The 15,493-nt window shown below is 33.3% G+C and overlaps 1 protein-coding gene across 3 annotated transcripts; it reads right to left on the bottom strand.

Moving 5' to 3' along the window:
• Positions 1–397: 397 nt before the first annotated feature.
• On the bottom strand, positions 398–14,167 carry LOC127264630 (insulin-degrading enzyme-like 1, peroxisomal). 3 transcript variants are annotated; one of them, XM_051294152.1, is made up of 26 exons: positions 13,980–14,167; positions 13,828–13,903; positions 12,355–12,422; positions 12,074–12,165; positions 11,918–11,991; positions 11,766–11,809; positions 11,129–11,180; positions 10,322–10,444; positions 10,137–10,249; positions 9,842–10,004; positions 8,842–8,934; positions 8,597–8,682; positions 7,652–7,738; positions 6,899–7,002; positions 6,553–6,655; positions 6,354–6,449; positions 6,070–6,259; positions 5,837–5,898; positions 4,492–4,596; positions 3,211–3,412; positions 2,899–3,107; positions 2,045–2,169; positions 1,885–1,936; positions 1,676–1,762; positions 1,249–1,371; positions 398–848 (listed from the first exon to the last, which is right to left on the bottom strand). In XM_051294152.1, the coding sequence occupies exons 1-26, from the start codon at positions 14,106–14,108 to the stop codon at positions 597–599; spliced, it is 2,910 nt and encodes a 969-aa protein (XP_051150109.1). In that variant the 5' UTR covers positions 14,109–14,167; the 3' UTR covers positions 398–596. The 3 variants fall into 3 exon arrangements, with proteins under 3 accessions (XP_051150109.1, XP_051150110.1, XP_051150111.1); XM_051294153.1 differs by lacking the exons at positions 12,355–12,422; positions 13,828–13,903; positions 13,980–14,167 and having other exon boundaries at positions 11,918–11,999; positions 12,074–12,162; XM_051294154.1 differs by lacking the exons at positions 398–848; positions 1,249–1,371; positions 1,676–1,762; positions 1,885–1,936 and adding an exon at positions 2,725–2,815 and having other exon boundaries at positions 2,047–2,169.
• Between the last annotated feature and the right edge of the window lie 1,326 nt (positions 14,168–15,493).

Consider the following 15,493-nt stretch of genomic DNA (forward strand, 5'->3'; position numbering starts at 1 on the left):
ATATAATATTAATAATATTATGTATAGGGTATGTGTTTGTGTTATGTGATTTATTTTGAAGTTGGGTGGGGGAATTGATGGGAGAATTAGACAGATCAACTAATGATTTGATCAGTCCAATATATTTAGTGCAGAAAATAAATTTCTAACATTATTATTCTTTTTTTCAATCTTATAAATTTTAACAGAGAACACAAATGGTCCACAGAAAGAGAATATATGCCACAAAATTTAAGGGCAGCACACAATAAATGTATAAAACTCAGTATGTCCTAAAATATGTGCATATGATGATACTCTACTGGAATGAGAATATTTTGGGTATATACACAATAGCAAGTTATTTAATTTTTTAAAATGAGGGATAAATATTTATTAACTTGAAGAAGACTTGAAGTATAAGGAAAGCATCTTCATTCTTCTACTACTAGCAAATGCTGTCTTCCAGGTAATAAAGGTATTAATATTCAATCCTCAAGTAGTATAAACTGCTAAAGCAAAAGCACTGCAAAAGATCATAGGAAAGTGTATAAATGTAACTAACTTACGTTCGTCCCGCTCCGATTCTCCGGATTGTTCGATCTCTGCTTATATCTTCAGAGCTTGAACTGGCCAAATCCTCCCTTGAATGAGCCATACAGAGGGCGCGATCTTTTGAAAGTAAAGATATCTTCTATGCGAACAGAGGTCGGATCTGATGTTTTGTTGTTGTCTGCCTCTAACTCGGAAGAATGACGGTTCCCATATATGCGAATGCTCAAGCTCTTCTTGTTAGGAGCACCGATCTTTATGTACTCATTGAAGAAATCTATCAATTCCTTCTGGGATAATTGTTCCAGTGCTTCAACCTGTTTCATCAAGTAGTAGTATACGCAGGATTTAGAATTATTGAGGTTTAGAGTTGTTTCAAATCAGCAAAGAAAAGTAATTTTCATAGAGGCAGGTGAAATGCGGTGTAATGAAATGAACCGGGCAATCAACGCATTAGATGATCAGAAAAATTGAAATGTGGTAAGCCCTTAGCCCTATGATATCATATAATGCCATGTATCGATGGGGCGTGGATTGTAATCCTTTGCAAATGCTCGTGGTTGCCAAAGACATGACTTTGTCCTAAAGATAGACATCATCTCTCAAGTTTATCCATTGCTCAAAGTTCATTTTCTTTTCTTTAATACATTCTAAAAGGGGTGTGCTATTCGCGATTTCAGAAAGTGAAATTTTATGCTTGTAAATTAATCCATTTACCTCACGATCTTTCCGGTCAAATTTGAGGGTGCCATCAATTATTTCTCGCAAGTAAAACCTGGATTCTTCTCCTAAATTTTTGTGCTTCTCACGCTTCATCTCAACTAGCGTTTTAACATTGTTCTGCAACAATAGACAACGGCAGTAGATGTCAATAACAAGGTATCAATCTAAGTTAACTTCACTTCACTGATCAGCAAGAACCAATCGAAAAATAAAGATTCACAGAAAACAACAGTTTTCACTGTTAGAAATGAAAAATCGAAATTGTCAGTTCAAATTAATGGAAGAGTGTCTCATCTCATATATAGGAACTTGAACATAATTCACCACTTTTGGCAACAATCAGTTTGCATCAACATAGTTTTCACATATACGTTCATTTTATAGATTACTTTATGAAGAAAGCCATAATGTTAACTTTTACCTTAAATTCTTCATTTGACATTTCATAGAGCTTGGTTTCAAACATCTTCAGAAATGACTCAACTCTCAAATCAATTTGGCCAGGACCCTGAGAAGTATGAAACAGAACTAAGATATAACGTATATTATAGCAACAATAGAATTTATACGCCAAAAATCTCATAAAGTGGCACAGAAGCCCAATATTCACTATATTATACACATTTGTACCTTGACAGTTGATTGGATGATGAACTGCAAACCGCGGATACCAGAATCATTCCTACATTAATCAGTTTTTCAAAACAATTAATGAAATGGAGCAAAAGTACAGTAACTGCTTAGGAAAAATGGAAGAAACTAAAAAGAAGTATATCACCAAGACACCAACCTCTGCAAAAGTACAGTAATGTAACCAAGCTGTTCAACTGTTCTAAGCTGGTGGAATGTAGGTTGCTTTGCTATCAGAACAAAAAGTTGAAGTTGCACATTCAACTTAAAATCATCCCGGTGAATCTATATATTGGAGGAATATAAATATTAGTAATATGATATGATGCACGTCCACCTAATTTGAGCTTTTTACATGCGGCAGCCATTCGAGCACAGGCCATCTAGTTCAGAAAGAAGTTTGATTGCCACAAGGTTTCAGAAAATGAACTCTTAAAAGTTATAATTACACTCTACCATACTATCATAACCTTATTGTATGGTTTAAAAGTGGTCATCTTATAATCAATGTAGAAAAATCAAACAAGAAGAATGAATCGAAGATGATGAGACAAATAAGTTCAGCTAGCCAGTTGTTTCAGTGCCTCTCCAGTGTGTTAATGCCAAGTGTGCCTGTGCACCATGTATGACAAATCTGATTACAAAACATGAACAAAAGCAATGAAAAGTAAAGATAACCAAGGCTACAGTAAGTTTTCCAATCACTAAATAAGTCTTCAACGCTGGACTGTTGACGTTATTTAGTGTTGCTAGTTTTCTTAAAGCTTGGGGTTAATACTTGCCTAGGATATGATCCCAACCTAAATTATCACAAACTCTGTCGGGTTGAAAAAACTTAACCTTAGTAGGGGTAATTATGAGATCCTGTGTAGTTAATGCTTAATACTAGCTGCAAATTGACCACTGGAAAGAGAAAGCCTGGTTGTGCCACCTAAAATCCACGGATTGACACCTAAATAAATTTACCAATATTAAATAGCCAATTCCCACTATTCCTTCCAAGTATGCTCATACCTGAATGTAATGCATAAGAGCAGAATTTTCATCACTAGGATTTTGACCTTCAGCACTATAGAAGTAATTTATTCCCTTCTCGAGCTTAATGATTCTATCAGTCATGTGTTGAGAAGCAAACAGAGCCTGAGACAAGGGATTGGAGCCCTCAAAGAAAACTCCTTCAACATACTTTATCATTGACTCGGCTTCTTCTGGTTTAATATTTCCTATTCATAAACCAGCAACAAAAGAATCAATATGTCACGAAGTACATAAAAAACAAAGTAAAATACCAAAGAACAATGCACCAACAACAGAAAGAGTTAGAACCTGCTACATAGCATTCCAAGAAGGTCTTCGAGAGCATTAACGGATAAAACTTAACAAGATGCTCAGCTTCAAGGTGAGAAAGAGCATCATGTTTGTCAGTCCATGGCCAGAATTGGTCTTGTAGTATTAATGAGCAGTAGTTCATAGCATGCTGACATGGCTGTTGGAATTTCAAATTCTGATATTCTTTTGAGACCCGCTCCTGTTTATATCATAAAAATGTACCATAGAGAGGTTGATGATAACACACTTCTTTGAGTTAGATAAAAACCCGGAAGAAATACTATCGCTATGTGTCAAGTGCTTATGTATATATTCATCAAACATAATGGCTGGCAAAATTGGCAAGAAAAGAAATAACATCACATAAGTAAAATGACATTATTTTCAGAGATTTAGAGTTGTTTTACTAATAGAATCCATATCAATACTCAAAATTATTACAATATAATGTTCTTGATAGTTCAAGTGTTGGTCTAGTAAACTCCTTTTGTTGGGATATATCATTAGCAGGGGTTGCCTCTCTATTCCTGTTTACCACCCCCATTCGCAAGTACTACATATCCCCCAAAATTACCAATGGTTTATATGATGTGTCCGCAGCACACATAGATCACACTTTGAACTAAATTGATCCTTAGTATAAAACACCATGAAAGTAAGAAATTTCCATAATTGGTAAGCAATGAATAGTAAAACAACAAAATGAGGCGAGGAAACAAAAATAAATAAATAACACAGGAATAACTATGGCTCTGACCATTTTATCATCTGAAAGCAGAACTTGTTAGGTGTAGGCTTCTTCAGGGGTAGTTAACCCTAATGGGCTTATTGGAGTTTGAGCTCAATTCTCATTAACCCTAACCTAATTTACAAATACTAACTCCTCTACTTGTAAAACTATGCCTCCTCATATCGCAGTAATAAAGAGAGATTCTTGGTTGCCCCTGTGGATATGTAGGTCGATATTTCTTATTGGCCAAACCACGTAATCCTTTATGTTCAATTTCTTGTTTGTGTGTGTGTGAATTAATCCTAACAGAACTGGCGTAATGATGCTTAACATTTAAAGCACACGTAACAAACCCTACACTTTAGAAATAAGCTCATGAGAAAATGAGAACCCAACAAAATCATTTTACAAGATCAAGACTGGAGATACAAACTTTTAATATTAATTATAGTGTTAGAACAATGTTGTAATACTCTATTGCAAATAAAAGAGTTTAGACAGAGAGAACTGAGCTATTCTAAGTGACATAAAAATGTAATTGATCATACCTTTATAACAGCAAATCGTTCAGGTTTTACTTCGAACTCAGCAATTCTTTGTATTACAGTCTCCAGTAATTTTCTTAGTTTGTGATTAAATCCAATCACAGTAACCTGACCAGATAAAAAGAGCAATCAGTAATTGCATGGCAAATAATAATTAGCTTGGAGTGGAGCACAAATAATGCACAATTCTTTGTTGGTATAATTCCTCAAGCTGTGCTTCATTTGAATTCCAAAACATACTAGGTATATATTTATAATAACTTAGACTGCCAAAGTTCAATAGGCGTGCCACTTGAATGTGCCTAATTCTTCATTCTATATGAATGGTGCTCATGTTTTCCACAACCAATTCGTTTGCATTGAAAAATTTCAAATCTACTGAAAAGAGAATTATTGCTAGCCCCAACAATTTATCCTATTTTGGGTACAAGCATTATAATATTGTTTGAAAGCTTCCCGGAAGAATGTTTGCAGCTTTAAATTACATATCTTATAGATTCCATTGCTCTTTTCATAGTTCAACATTTCCAAAAGATATGGGATGCGTTCTTTTGGTGCATATATATATATATATATATATTGTATGTGTGTTTGGGTTTTGATGTATTTGAGGTAACATAGTTGTTGGATGTGATGTTTTGTATGAAAAGCTAGCTTGGGTTCAAACCACTGCTTGTGAGTTAACAACAAAAAACTCTGAAACTTGACTACAACAACATCATGCTGTTGCAGTGCTTTTTTTTTTACACTCATTTCAGCTAAATTCCCATGCCTCTGACACTAAGCATAAGATGGAACATGTTTCTACCTACATGGAAATTTAATTATTATAAACAAAAAGCACCTCTCCATCTCTAGATGTCCATTACCATCTTTAAATATATTCCTGAGAGCATAAATGGTATGGCAGATTTTTCGCTTAACATGGAGCAGAGCAAATGGAATCATTATCCGAGTCAAGTACACAATCCACACCAGACAAACTTCACTTGGGAACATTTATATACCCATGAGATTATGCATCAATTCAGTATACTATGTTTCTGAACTCGATGTTGTCCTGAAGTTTATTTTAAACTATCACAGACAACTCTGTGACACAGTGGCTACACTAAGTGAAAGAACTTTGTACCAAGTACGAGAAGGAATTGCTCCGATCAACCACATATATCTATACAAATTATTTCACTACTTTCCACTACCTGGTTTACATATTCTGACAGTGAAATCTTCCTTTATACATTGCTCATCCTCTTCTATATTTAGTGATTTCAGAGAAAGACAATGCAACGTAAGAACTTAAAGTGACACCCAAAGAAAATATATTTGCATCAATACAAATATGTACCTCAAAACCATAGCCAGTACTGTGAACTCCATAATGCAGGCCAGCAACTTCTGCATAATATGCTGAAATGTGCACAAACGATTGAACAGAAAGCAAAATAATTATAACTTTATAACAAGGAAACAAAAACATGTCAAAGATGTTATGCACTATGAAACAGATGATAATTAGATGGATTAGTACTAGATGCTCATAAGCACACTTCACCACTTTTCTCAGCAAAAAAACCTTACCATATTCGTTTAAGTAGTCCATCAACATGCGTGTAAATATTTCAGTGAGGACTTCTGATTCAGGGGAGTTTCCAGAAAAAGGACAGTCGAAACATATCTTAACATACGCCTTTGGAACTAAAAAGGCTGTGTCAGGCTTGTACCATAATCTTGAGAACATTGATTTCTTCATCAGAACAGGTAATTTAATCTGTTCCAAGAGTTAAAAATGGTAACAACATCAAGAATGTAGTGACTGCCAAATCACCAAAGAATGGATGGCATCATTTGAAAATACAACTTACCTGCTCCTGAGCAGTTTTGAGAGAGAGATCTGAAGGAATAAACTCATTAGGAGCTGGCAAATGCAGATCTACATTGGGAGCTTTTCCAACCCATTGCTGCAAGTCAACAAACTCTTTAACAAAACTCACATGCAACACCCTGTAGTTTATACTGAAAAAGAAGGAAATTGTTCCATCCAAAATTTACAAGGAATCCAACCTCTATTGTAGATCCAGCTAATTGCTCAACAGAATATGCAGTTCCATACCAAGGTTCAATTAAATTTGTCTGTCCATCAAACTTCGATGACTCCCAAAATATTCTGCAAAAGACAAGTCAGATAAAACTAATTAACAAACTAGCAGAAATATAATGTCAACACCAGCATCAGACATCAACAACTGAATATGTCATCTTTAATTTCCTGTCCAAACTAGAAAGTTGAGCATCTATATCTATATTAAGCATTTCTGTTAGCAAAGTTGATAAAGCATGAGGAGAAAATATTTACTGCTGCAAGTGACAAATTCCATTCATGAGACTCAACAAAATTCTCTGAGCTCACCTCAAGTTGTATGGGCTTAGCTCATTCAGTGCTGACAGAATTGTTTCAGGATTAAACTTTGATGGCAAAGCTGATCCCACAAGCCAATCATTTGGAGGATAAATCTAGAGGATATCATAAAAAAACCAAGGAAGCGACAATCAAAGAAACATGTTAAGAAGGATTCTACGTAGATAAGTGAAAAGATAAATGACATAAATAAATTTTATTCTGCTTCAATGACAAGAACACGGACAAGGAGATTTGCAAAAATACAAACCAACACCACCCAAACATCAAAGTGGCTTTGCCTAATGACTCACATTAAGGATAGCATATGCCAAAAAAAGCAACAGCCAACACGAATATTAAATTATTTCTTTTAATCAATCAATAAGGCAGAAAAAAAAACTTGTGGATTTCAAAAAAATAATGAATGAGAACAGACAGACATGGAAAAAAAAAAAAAAAGGAATGGGTTTAGACCCAGTGCATATATTGCATACTTATTGATTAGGAATCACTTATCCTACAAAAATCACAATCAGATTTTAAAAATTTTGGAAGATTTCTAACAAATAATTGTCCTTCAGCTAAAGCCTAAAAGCAAGGCAAGAGTAAAGATAAGGCAGACTGGTCAGTACAACTGTACATGTACTGGACATGATTTTCTAACTGTCCCATACTGAATTAGTGCTGAATGATAATACTCTTTCAGAATGAGATCAAGCCCACGATAAAAACTCGTACACAAGTGAAGATAGAATTAGTTACCTTCATATCAGATGCAATACCAACTACATAATCAATAGGGCGGGCCTTGTCTTGACAGTGGAAGGAGGTCTCACATACAGCAGCAAGCTTCATTAATTGAATAAGATGAATGACATTAATTGCAGAACAATTTAAGGCTGCATAGATAAGGATTTCAGAAAGTATCATGCAGGTGATAATTCTGTAGCTTAAAAATCTTCTAACATAGCAAAGAAAATGAGTGGGGCATTGGCATGCCCATAAATCACACAGCAATAAGCACCTAACTGAAGGCAGCAGCATTCTCAACACAATTCACTGGATCAACTTCTTACTAGAACATAGAGGACTCCATTCTAAGACTTGTTCAACTTTGGCAAAAAATCCACAGAACTGTTGTTCTTGGACACTTGCACTCTTAGTTCACATGTTATGTACTAATTGCTGATACACCACATGCAACAAAGCAGCTTGAGAGAGGTTATAAAATTACCTTAATATCCATCTCAGCAAACTTTGAGCTGGAATAGTAGACAGTTTAATATGAGAGCATGCACTATATGCCATCACTCAGAGAAGTCTAGACTTCAGCAGAGTCAAGTGGAGGTTGCTTCCAATTGCACTTTCTTTTTTATTTCTTTTTCTTTTTTTCTTTTTTTTTTTTTTTTTGAGGGGGGGATTAGTGTGGATAAAATAATCTAATCATATTATTTACATTGGATTAAAGCTCATTGTAAGCGTTTGACACTGATCTAAAAATGCCTGAATGTGGCAGAACTATTCCCAGCTAATGACATAGAATAAATTAATTAAAGCCAAATTGTTTACGAAGAAGCTTTTTCACCCTCCAATTAATATAAATTGTGCACACTTCACTGTTACTTAAGATCATGTAAGCACAATGGTAAAAAGAACAGATACACAATGATTGGACATTGACGTTCAAGAAAGTATAATCAAATCTACCTCATCAAATATCCATTGGCAGGGACCAGCTTCCTGCAAAAGATGTATATATTTGAACAGCAGAGCCACAATATCCTGAAAATGCTCTGTCATTAACAAAAACAGTGAAAGGATTACCTATCTCAAACTCATAAAATATAGTTAGAAAATGCAGTGTCGCCTATAGATAGGTGGGAGATACAAGGAAAGTATCCATCAGCATCAGGATCCCTTCTCTAAAGCTGAAAGCAAAAGAAACCACTTACCATGACCATCATCTGTTAAATCGATACTCACTTTGAAAAAGGAGTATTCATAAGTCCATTCTGATTCCCCGGCAGATAAACTTGTAGCCCAGCCTGGAAAGTATATGAATATACAAAACTCCATAACCTTTTTATAAGAAAATTGCACGCAAAACAACCTCCTAATTGTCTTAGGGTGTGTTTGTTTGGGGTTTTGGATTTTGAGTTGGAATTTGAACATTAAACATTTTGAATTTGAATAGTTGTATGATGTGATATAAATAGGTGTTGATGTGATGTTTTGAATATAAAATTGATTTTTAGTATAATATAAAAAATAAAAAATAGGTGTTTGATTTGATGTTTTTGGGGAAAAAAATTGGATGAATAGAGTATTTGGGGGAAAAATCCCCCAAACAAACACACCCTTAGTGGAATACAAAACATTTTATATGTAATAACTAAATTTTCATAAAGAACTTAAAACAGAATCCCAAAAGTAGACCAGGAAATTAGGAAAGATTATTGATGAATCTCAATGTAGAACAATCCAAAAGAAAGGGAGAATATATATCATAATTATGCTCATACTCCCTCCATTTTTTTGGAAAGAAAAACTGATTTAGATTAAAAGAAAGAGATACAAAGCTAAAGCCTCGGGAAAGGGAGACACAAATTACAGCCAAACCATTAAATCTTCCCTAAACCTAGCACTGCAAGCAAAACGCCATGCAAACTCGTTAGACTGCCACTATCTCCATTTACATAGTTAGAAAAAGACTATAGCATTTTCAATGAACATCCGCTAGTCCGATTCTTTCAGAGAATATATTAGGGAGGGAGGAAATGACTCGGGTGTGTTTGGTTTGGGTTTTAAACTCAAATCAACACTATTCAACTAGTATGATTCCCAATAAAAATACACTTTCTCTCATGAAACATCACATCAAAATACATTTAAACCAAAACTCAACTCAAAACCAAACAAACCCAAGGCATGCAAAAGTATTTCAATGCTTACCCAATTTTTTCAGGATGTAAAACAAAGATCCTTCTCCTTCATGTCCAATCAAGTGACCCAAATATCTAGCAGGCCCTTCCTTGTAGTGTCGGATTGAAGGAGTAATTGGCCACACAAATCTCAACTTGTGATCTTTTTTAATTGGGACAGCTTTCACAATGATCTAAGTCACAAAAATAAAGCGTATTAATAGAATCATAAAAGTAGTGCATTCAATCAAACTTTGCTCTAGGAGTGCGGAAAAGCAACTCTCTTCCTATTTTATATTCTAGGCACAGGCCTACATTAATAGCACCTGAAGACTTTCTGAATTGCACGGTTGTCCAGTAAAAATGAGTCGGTCTCGATCTGTATTTTTTATTTCATGGAATTTGCTTTGTACCAGGCTTTCACATATATCAAGTTCATCTGGAAAATTGAAGTTAATATGTTGACACAATTCACAATAACACAAACCAATTGATAGTAACTACTTATTACCTTTGCTATATACCACAAGATGCATGAGATTAGCTGAATAATTTTCCCTATAGAACTTGAGAAGCTCCTCTCTTGTGTCCACCCCTCTTTGGTTTGGGCGGACCTCCAAGGTTTCCCAATTCCCTGATCATTTATACTAATTAATTCAGAAGTACAAGCAATAAAAAGAAAAAATTGTCCGGCAACCCATACCAAAATATGCATAAAAAATCCAATTCCAAATCGAGAACAAAGATCTCCATCACAACAGGAATCAAAACTATATTTTTGTCCATACAACACAACACATACATATACAATTGGCAATTGATGATATGTTTTAACTCACTAACAGTGGCGGTAGCGGACGAAGAATGAGCTAGAAAGTGCAACAATTGCAGTCCACACAGTTGAAATTGTGGAAAATTTGTAGAATAGCCAATAAGTGAAGACTATTAAAACATAGAACTAAAAGTTTAAATAATGTGTATAATTATATAAATATATAATATTCATTTAAGTGGGTTCGGAGATGATTTTTTATCAAACCCATAATCCACGACAGACCCAGCCGGATTTAAAATTTAAAATCCAAACCCCACTCTGACATTAGTGACAGGTCCAGGGTGAACCAGCCGAATTAGCACCCCTGGTTCATAAGGCACCCATAGACACCAACTGTCTGTTAAACTAAACAAAACCTGAAGGAGAAGATAAATGTTTCTTAAATCTAAATTACTGCATTTACAATTTAAGAAGGTTCTAGGTATTATCAAGCTAGACAGTGCAAAAATGAGTAACATGAAATTAGAAAATTTTCTTTCCAACCTGTGCTGAACTTGTGGTATGGATGATCCTTCGCACTTAAATGTTTCTGAAGCTGCGGGGGTGGGGATTACAAGAATCGATGAATTCTCTTAACATAAATGAAAAGAAAAAAAAAATGGCATTATACAATTGATGATATTCCAACACAATGAAGTAAACTGATACCTTTCTAGTCTAAAGCAGCTAATGATAAGTAGTATAATCAACACCCACTAATTAAAACAAAGCACCAAATATATTCAAACACTTGGTTGAAAAACTTTGAAAGATTTCTACTATTAACTAATCTAGAATTAAAAACAGAATAAATAGGACAGAACCAAGTATCATAATCAACAAGACAGTGCGGCCAATTTAAAATCTAGAATTTGACTTAGACACGTGGAACACAAAAAGAAGACCAATCACTTAACAATAGGACAGAACCAAGTATCATAATCAACATAACAATGTCTGTTTTAAAGTCTAAGCAAGGATGAACTTCTTTCAATCAGAACAAGAAAAATCCAGGAGAATTGAGATAAGCCATTCTAGAGGGAGTTTGCATTCAAGAACAAAATATTAATTACTTCATCAAACTTTGATCGGTTTGAAGACCAAAAAAGGCTTCCATAAGCAGGTAGTAAATGAGATGTACCTGATTCATTCTCCAAACATCTGATTGTAGATTCTTTTGGTTCTCTTAAGGAATTCAAAGAAAAAAAAAATGAAAGGGCCAAAATAGAAGAATTCATAAAGCTGTTTGCTAAGTACATTGATGAGCTGCAAGAGAGTATGCTAACAGCACACCTGAGTCAACTGCCTTTATTTCCCTAGTGGTAGCTTCAGCTGACATCAGTGGTTTAATGAAAAACTGAGCGAATCTGAATATCTAACCACAATAAGTTAATCATTCAAGATAAACTTATCTAACACAGCAGATTAGAGATATATTAAACATCCTACCTATCCAAGGCATCTTCAAAGGCGTTAGGATTCACATCAAAGTAGTAGTTGGTGTGCTCAGAGGCTGTGAAAGCATTTGTACTACCTCCATTCTTTAAAAAATAATAATAACTCAAAATTAAACTAAAAAATTATTGTCACTGTCTTGCAAGATGCATCAATATATCATTAAAAAAACTCAAACTAAAAAGGAAATCCAGCAAAGCCCTAAGTTCTGAATTCTGATCCAAAAAATAAGATTTCTAGGCCATGATAATGAAACGAGATAGCTAAGAAAGTACCTCACTGATGTATTTTGAGTAACTGTCCTCCAAGGGGTACTTTTCACTGGCATAAAAAAGCATGTGTTCTGTAATACAATCACGGTGCAGGGTGAAAATATGAATTGAATTGTGAATCTGGATATGTGTTCTAACTTGGATTGAACAATCATAGGGGAGGATGATTTCCATTCCTTAATTAAAAATAAAATAAAAAATAGCACATTCCCGATGCTAAATGCTAATATCTCTCTTAGCATTTATATGCATCCAAATCTCATTACTGTTTCAAAATTGGCTTTCTAATGATTTTCCTTAATTCTGTCATTAAAGATGTAAATTACTCTCCATCACATAATAAGTCAAATTTCTTGTGATTGCTCCAACTATACCATGAAAATATAATTTTCATTCAGTTGACCCAGACCACACAACGTGAATGAGAAATCACCCTTCTATTTTCGAGCTTAGGTAATTTAAAAACAAAACCACCTCAGAATGCACTAATGGTTCCAAACATGTTGAAATGGAAGAATAAAAGCAAGAACGTGCATTTTTTCCAAGCAAGTTCATACTACAGAAAAAAATGAAAATTAATAATAATGATGATGCTGCATAAAACAGCAAACACAAAAAGGGGTTTATCATAATGTATTCATCCAATATTAAGAGATGTTAAATTGTTATGCAGTTAATAGATGGATTGTATAGATAAAAATAAAGAATTCAATCTGCATAACCAAGTAATTCAGTTGCTTTGTTATCACTGTAAGAACTTTATACTGAAAGGCGGCAACTCCTTTAACCGCCCAGCTAGTATATTCATGCCTCCGACTAACTAGGTTGAATGAAATTAAAAATATAAGACAAAATTCAATCTTTCAAAGCTAGCATTGAAAAGTAATAAAATAAAATAAATAAAAAAGAAGAGGAAGAAGGAGTAGCACAAAGTTACTAAGGTACACTGCAAACAATAATAAAAAATAAAAATCTAGAACTAAAGAAAGCAACTAAGGGATACATTATTAGATATCTTAATTGCGTTAGATAGAAATGTGCAAGCAAGAACAGGTAATTTATTCCACAGATTTGAAGTCATTCGGGATGATTAAAAGAATTCCCCAGATGTTAAAAGATGCAATTTTATATGGGCAGAGATTGTTTTCTTACAATTCCCTTAACACAGGAAAGTTAACATTTCAAAGAGTGCTTAACCATGCATCTTCAATACTTAGAAAAGGTCGTGGAATGAAACTGAGACATACAAGTATATCTATATAGACATACATACACATATATTTATATATATAAGCGAGAGAGAGAGAGAGAGAGAGAGAGAGAGAAAGAGAGAGAGAAAGAGAGAGAAATGCAAGTAAGAACATTAGATTAGTCGAACAAAAGGACACAAATACCTTGATTGATGCAACTGAATGAAGGCAGAAACTAAATCAAGATGTCTACTAAGAATGGGAAAATTAAATGAGAAATGTTCACCGAGAAAATGCGCGAGCCCTTCGAGTCCGTCGGGATCACTAAAAGAACCGACACCAACATCCATCGATGCAGCACACTGAGACCAAGAACACATTCAAACATCAAACATTCATTCCAACCAAATCACCAAGAGAATCAATGCAAATCCGCACCTTATCCGTTTCTGGATCGCTGACGAGGAGAACTTCAAGCTTGTTCTCCAAAACAATTCTTCTATACTCTCTTTTATCATTCCTCGGCTTAACAATCTCAACCTTCTTCACCGTTGCATCCACGGCCATCTCTTCTCTTCTTCTCCGTCTTCGTGTATTCCAAGTCAAGAGATATTTGTGCAGTTCGGATTTAAGACCTCTGTCTATCAGTGGTGCCTATTTATTGGGCTGCGTTTACACGTAACATTTTATTTAAATAAAAATTAAATATTCTAATTTACTTACTATTTCTTTTTATTCGATATATTTCATTTAGTATATTAATATAATTTTAATAATAATAATAAATTAGAGATGGGAAGATTTGTTAAAAAATAAAAACATATTAATGTAATTTCCATATTACGAGAATATAAAATAGAAAATTAAATATGTTAAAATAGTCTTATGTAATTTTGTCCTATCAATTTCTTATCGATTATCATTTTTAATAGGGAAAAATTATTTTTGTCTTAGTATAACTAAAATTCATCAATTTTGGTTCAATATAAAAATTTTATTAATTTTGGTTTCAATATAACTAAAACTCGATCACTTTTTGTCTCAATATAACCAAAACCCAATATAAATTTTTTTATCAATTTTACTCCAAATATAACCAAAATTCATCATTTTTTTTCAATATAATCAAATCTTATTTTTTTGTCCCATCAACAAACCGACGCAAAATGTTGATGTGGATTTGCAAGATTGTGTAATTTTTTCAAATATAAATATAAGGTTTGATTTCTTTTCACGTCAGCATTTTCCCTTGATTTATTGACGGTAGGACAAAAAAAATTGATTCTATTGAGATAAAAAATGGTGAATTTTTGTTATATTGGCACTAAAATTGATAAAAATTTTATATTACGACAAAAAATAATAGTTCGGATAAAAATAAAAAATTTTGGTTATATTGTGACCAAAATTATAAGATTTTTATATTTGGACCAAAATTGATGAATTTTGGTTATATTTGAACTAAAAATAATTCTTTCCCTTTTTAATAGTTATATAATATATGTTTTATTTTTTCATAAAAAAAATAACTTTTAATATAAAATATTATTTTTTATATTATATTAAATATAAATATTTTTACTTTCAAAATATTACATCAATACTAACATTTTATTATTTACAAAATTTCAAAACTTCTAGTTAAACAAAGCCAAACTCTAAGGGTGTGTTTGTTGATATGATATAAACAAGTGTTGATGTGCTATTTTCAGTATAAAAATTGATTTTTAATATAATATAAAAAATAAAAAAAATAAATATTTTTGATTTAATATTTTTGAAGAGAAAATATTTGATGTATGATTAAAATCCTTCAAAATCTCCCAAAAAAAAACACCCCCAAAAGACACCAATAGGAAAGTTGAAAATTAAAATGAAAATCATTAATACAAATTCTATTTAGTAATAGTTGTCGCATAAATTTCAAGATAGATATGAATAAACCTGAATAG

Source organism: Andrographis paniculata, unplaced genomic scaffold (assembly GCF_009805555.1).
Source record: "Andrographis paniculata isolate CXL003 unplaced genomic scaffold, ASM980555v1 Contig17END, whole genome shotgun sequence".
NCBI lineage: Eukaryota > Viridiplantae > Streptophyta > Magnoliopsida > Lamiales > Acanthaceae > Andrographis > Andrographis paniculata.

What these genes read in the sequence shown, in the direction of transcription:
- LOC127264630 (XM_051294152.1), bottom strand. Translation starts at nt 14,108, where the DNA reads ATGGCCGTGGATGCAACGGTGAAGAAGGTTGAGATTGTTAAGCCGAGG. An exon ending in TCTTGTGGTATATAGCAAAG is followed by an intron (nt 10,250 to 10,321) that starts GTAATAAGTAGT and finishes TCAATTTTCCAG; the next exon opens with ATGAACTTGATATATGTGAA. An exon ending in TAGCTGGATCTACAATAGAG is followed by an intron (nt 6,450 to 6,552) that starts GTTGGATTCCTT and finishes GTTGACTTGCAG; the next exon opens with CAATGGGTTGGAAAAGCTCC.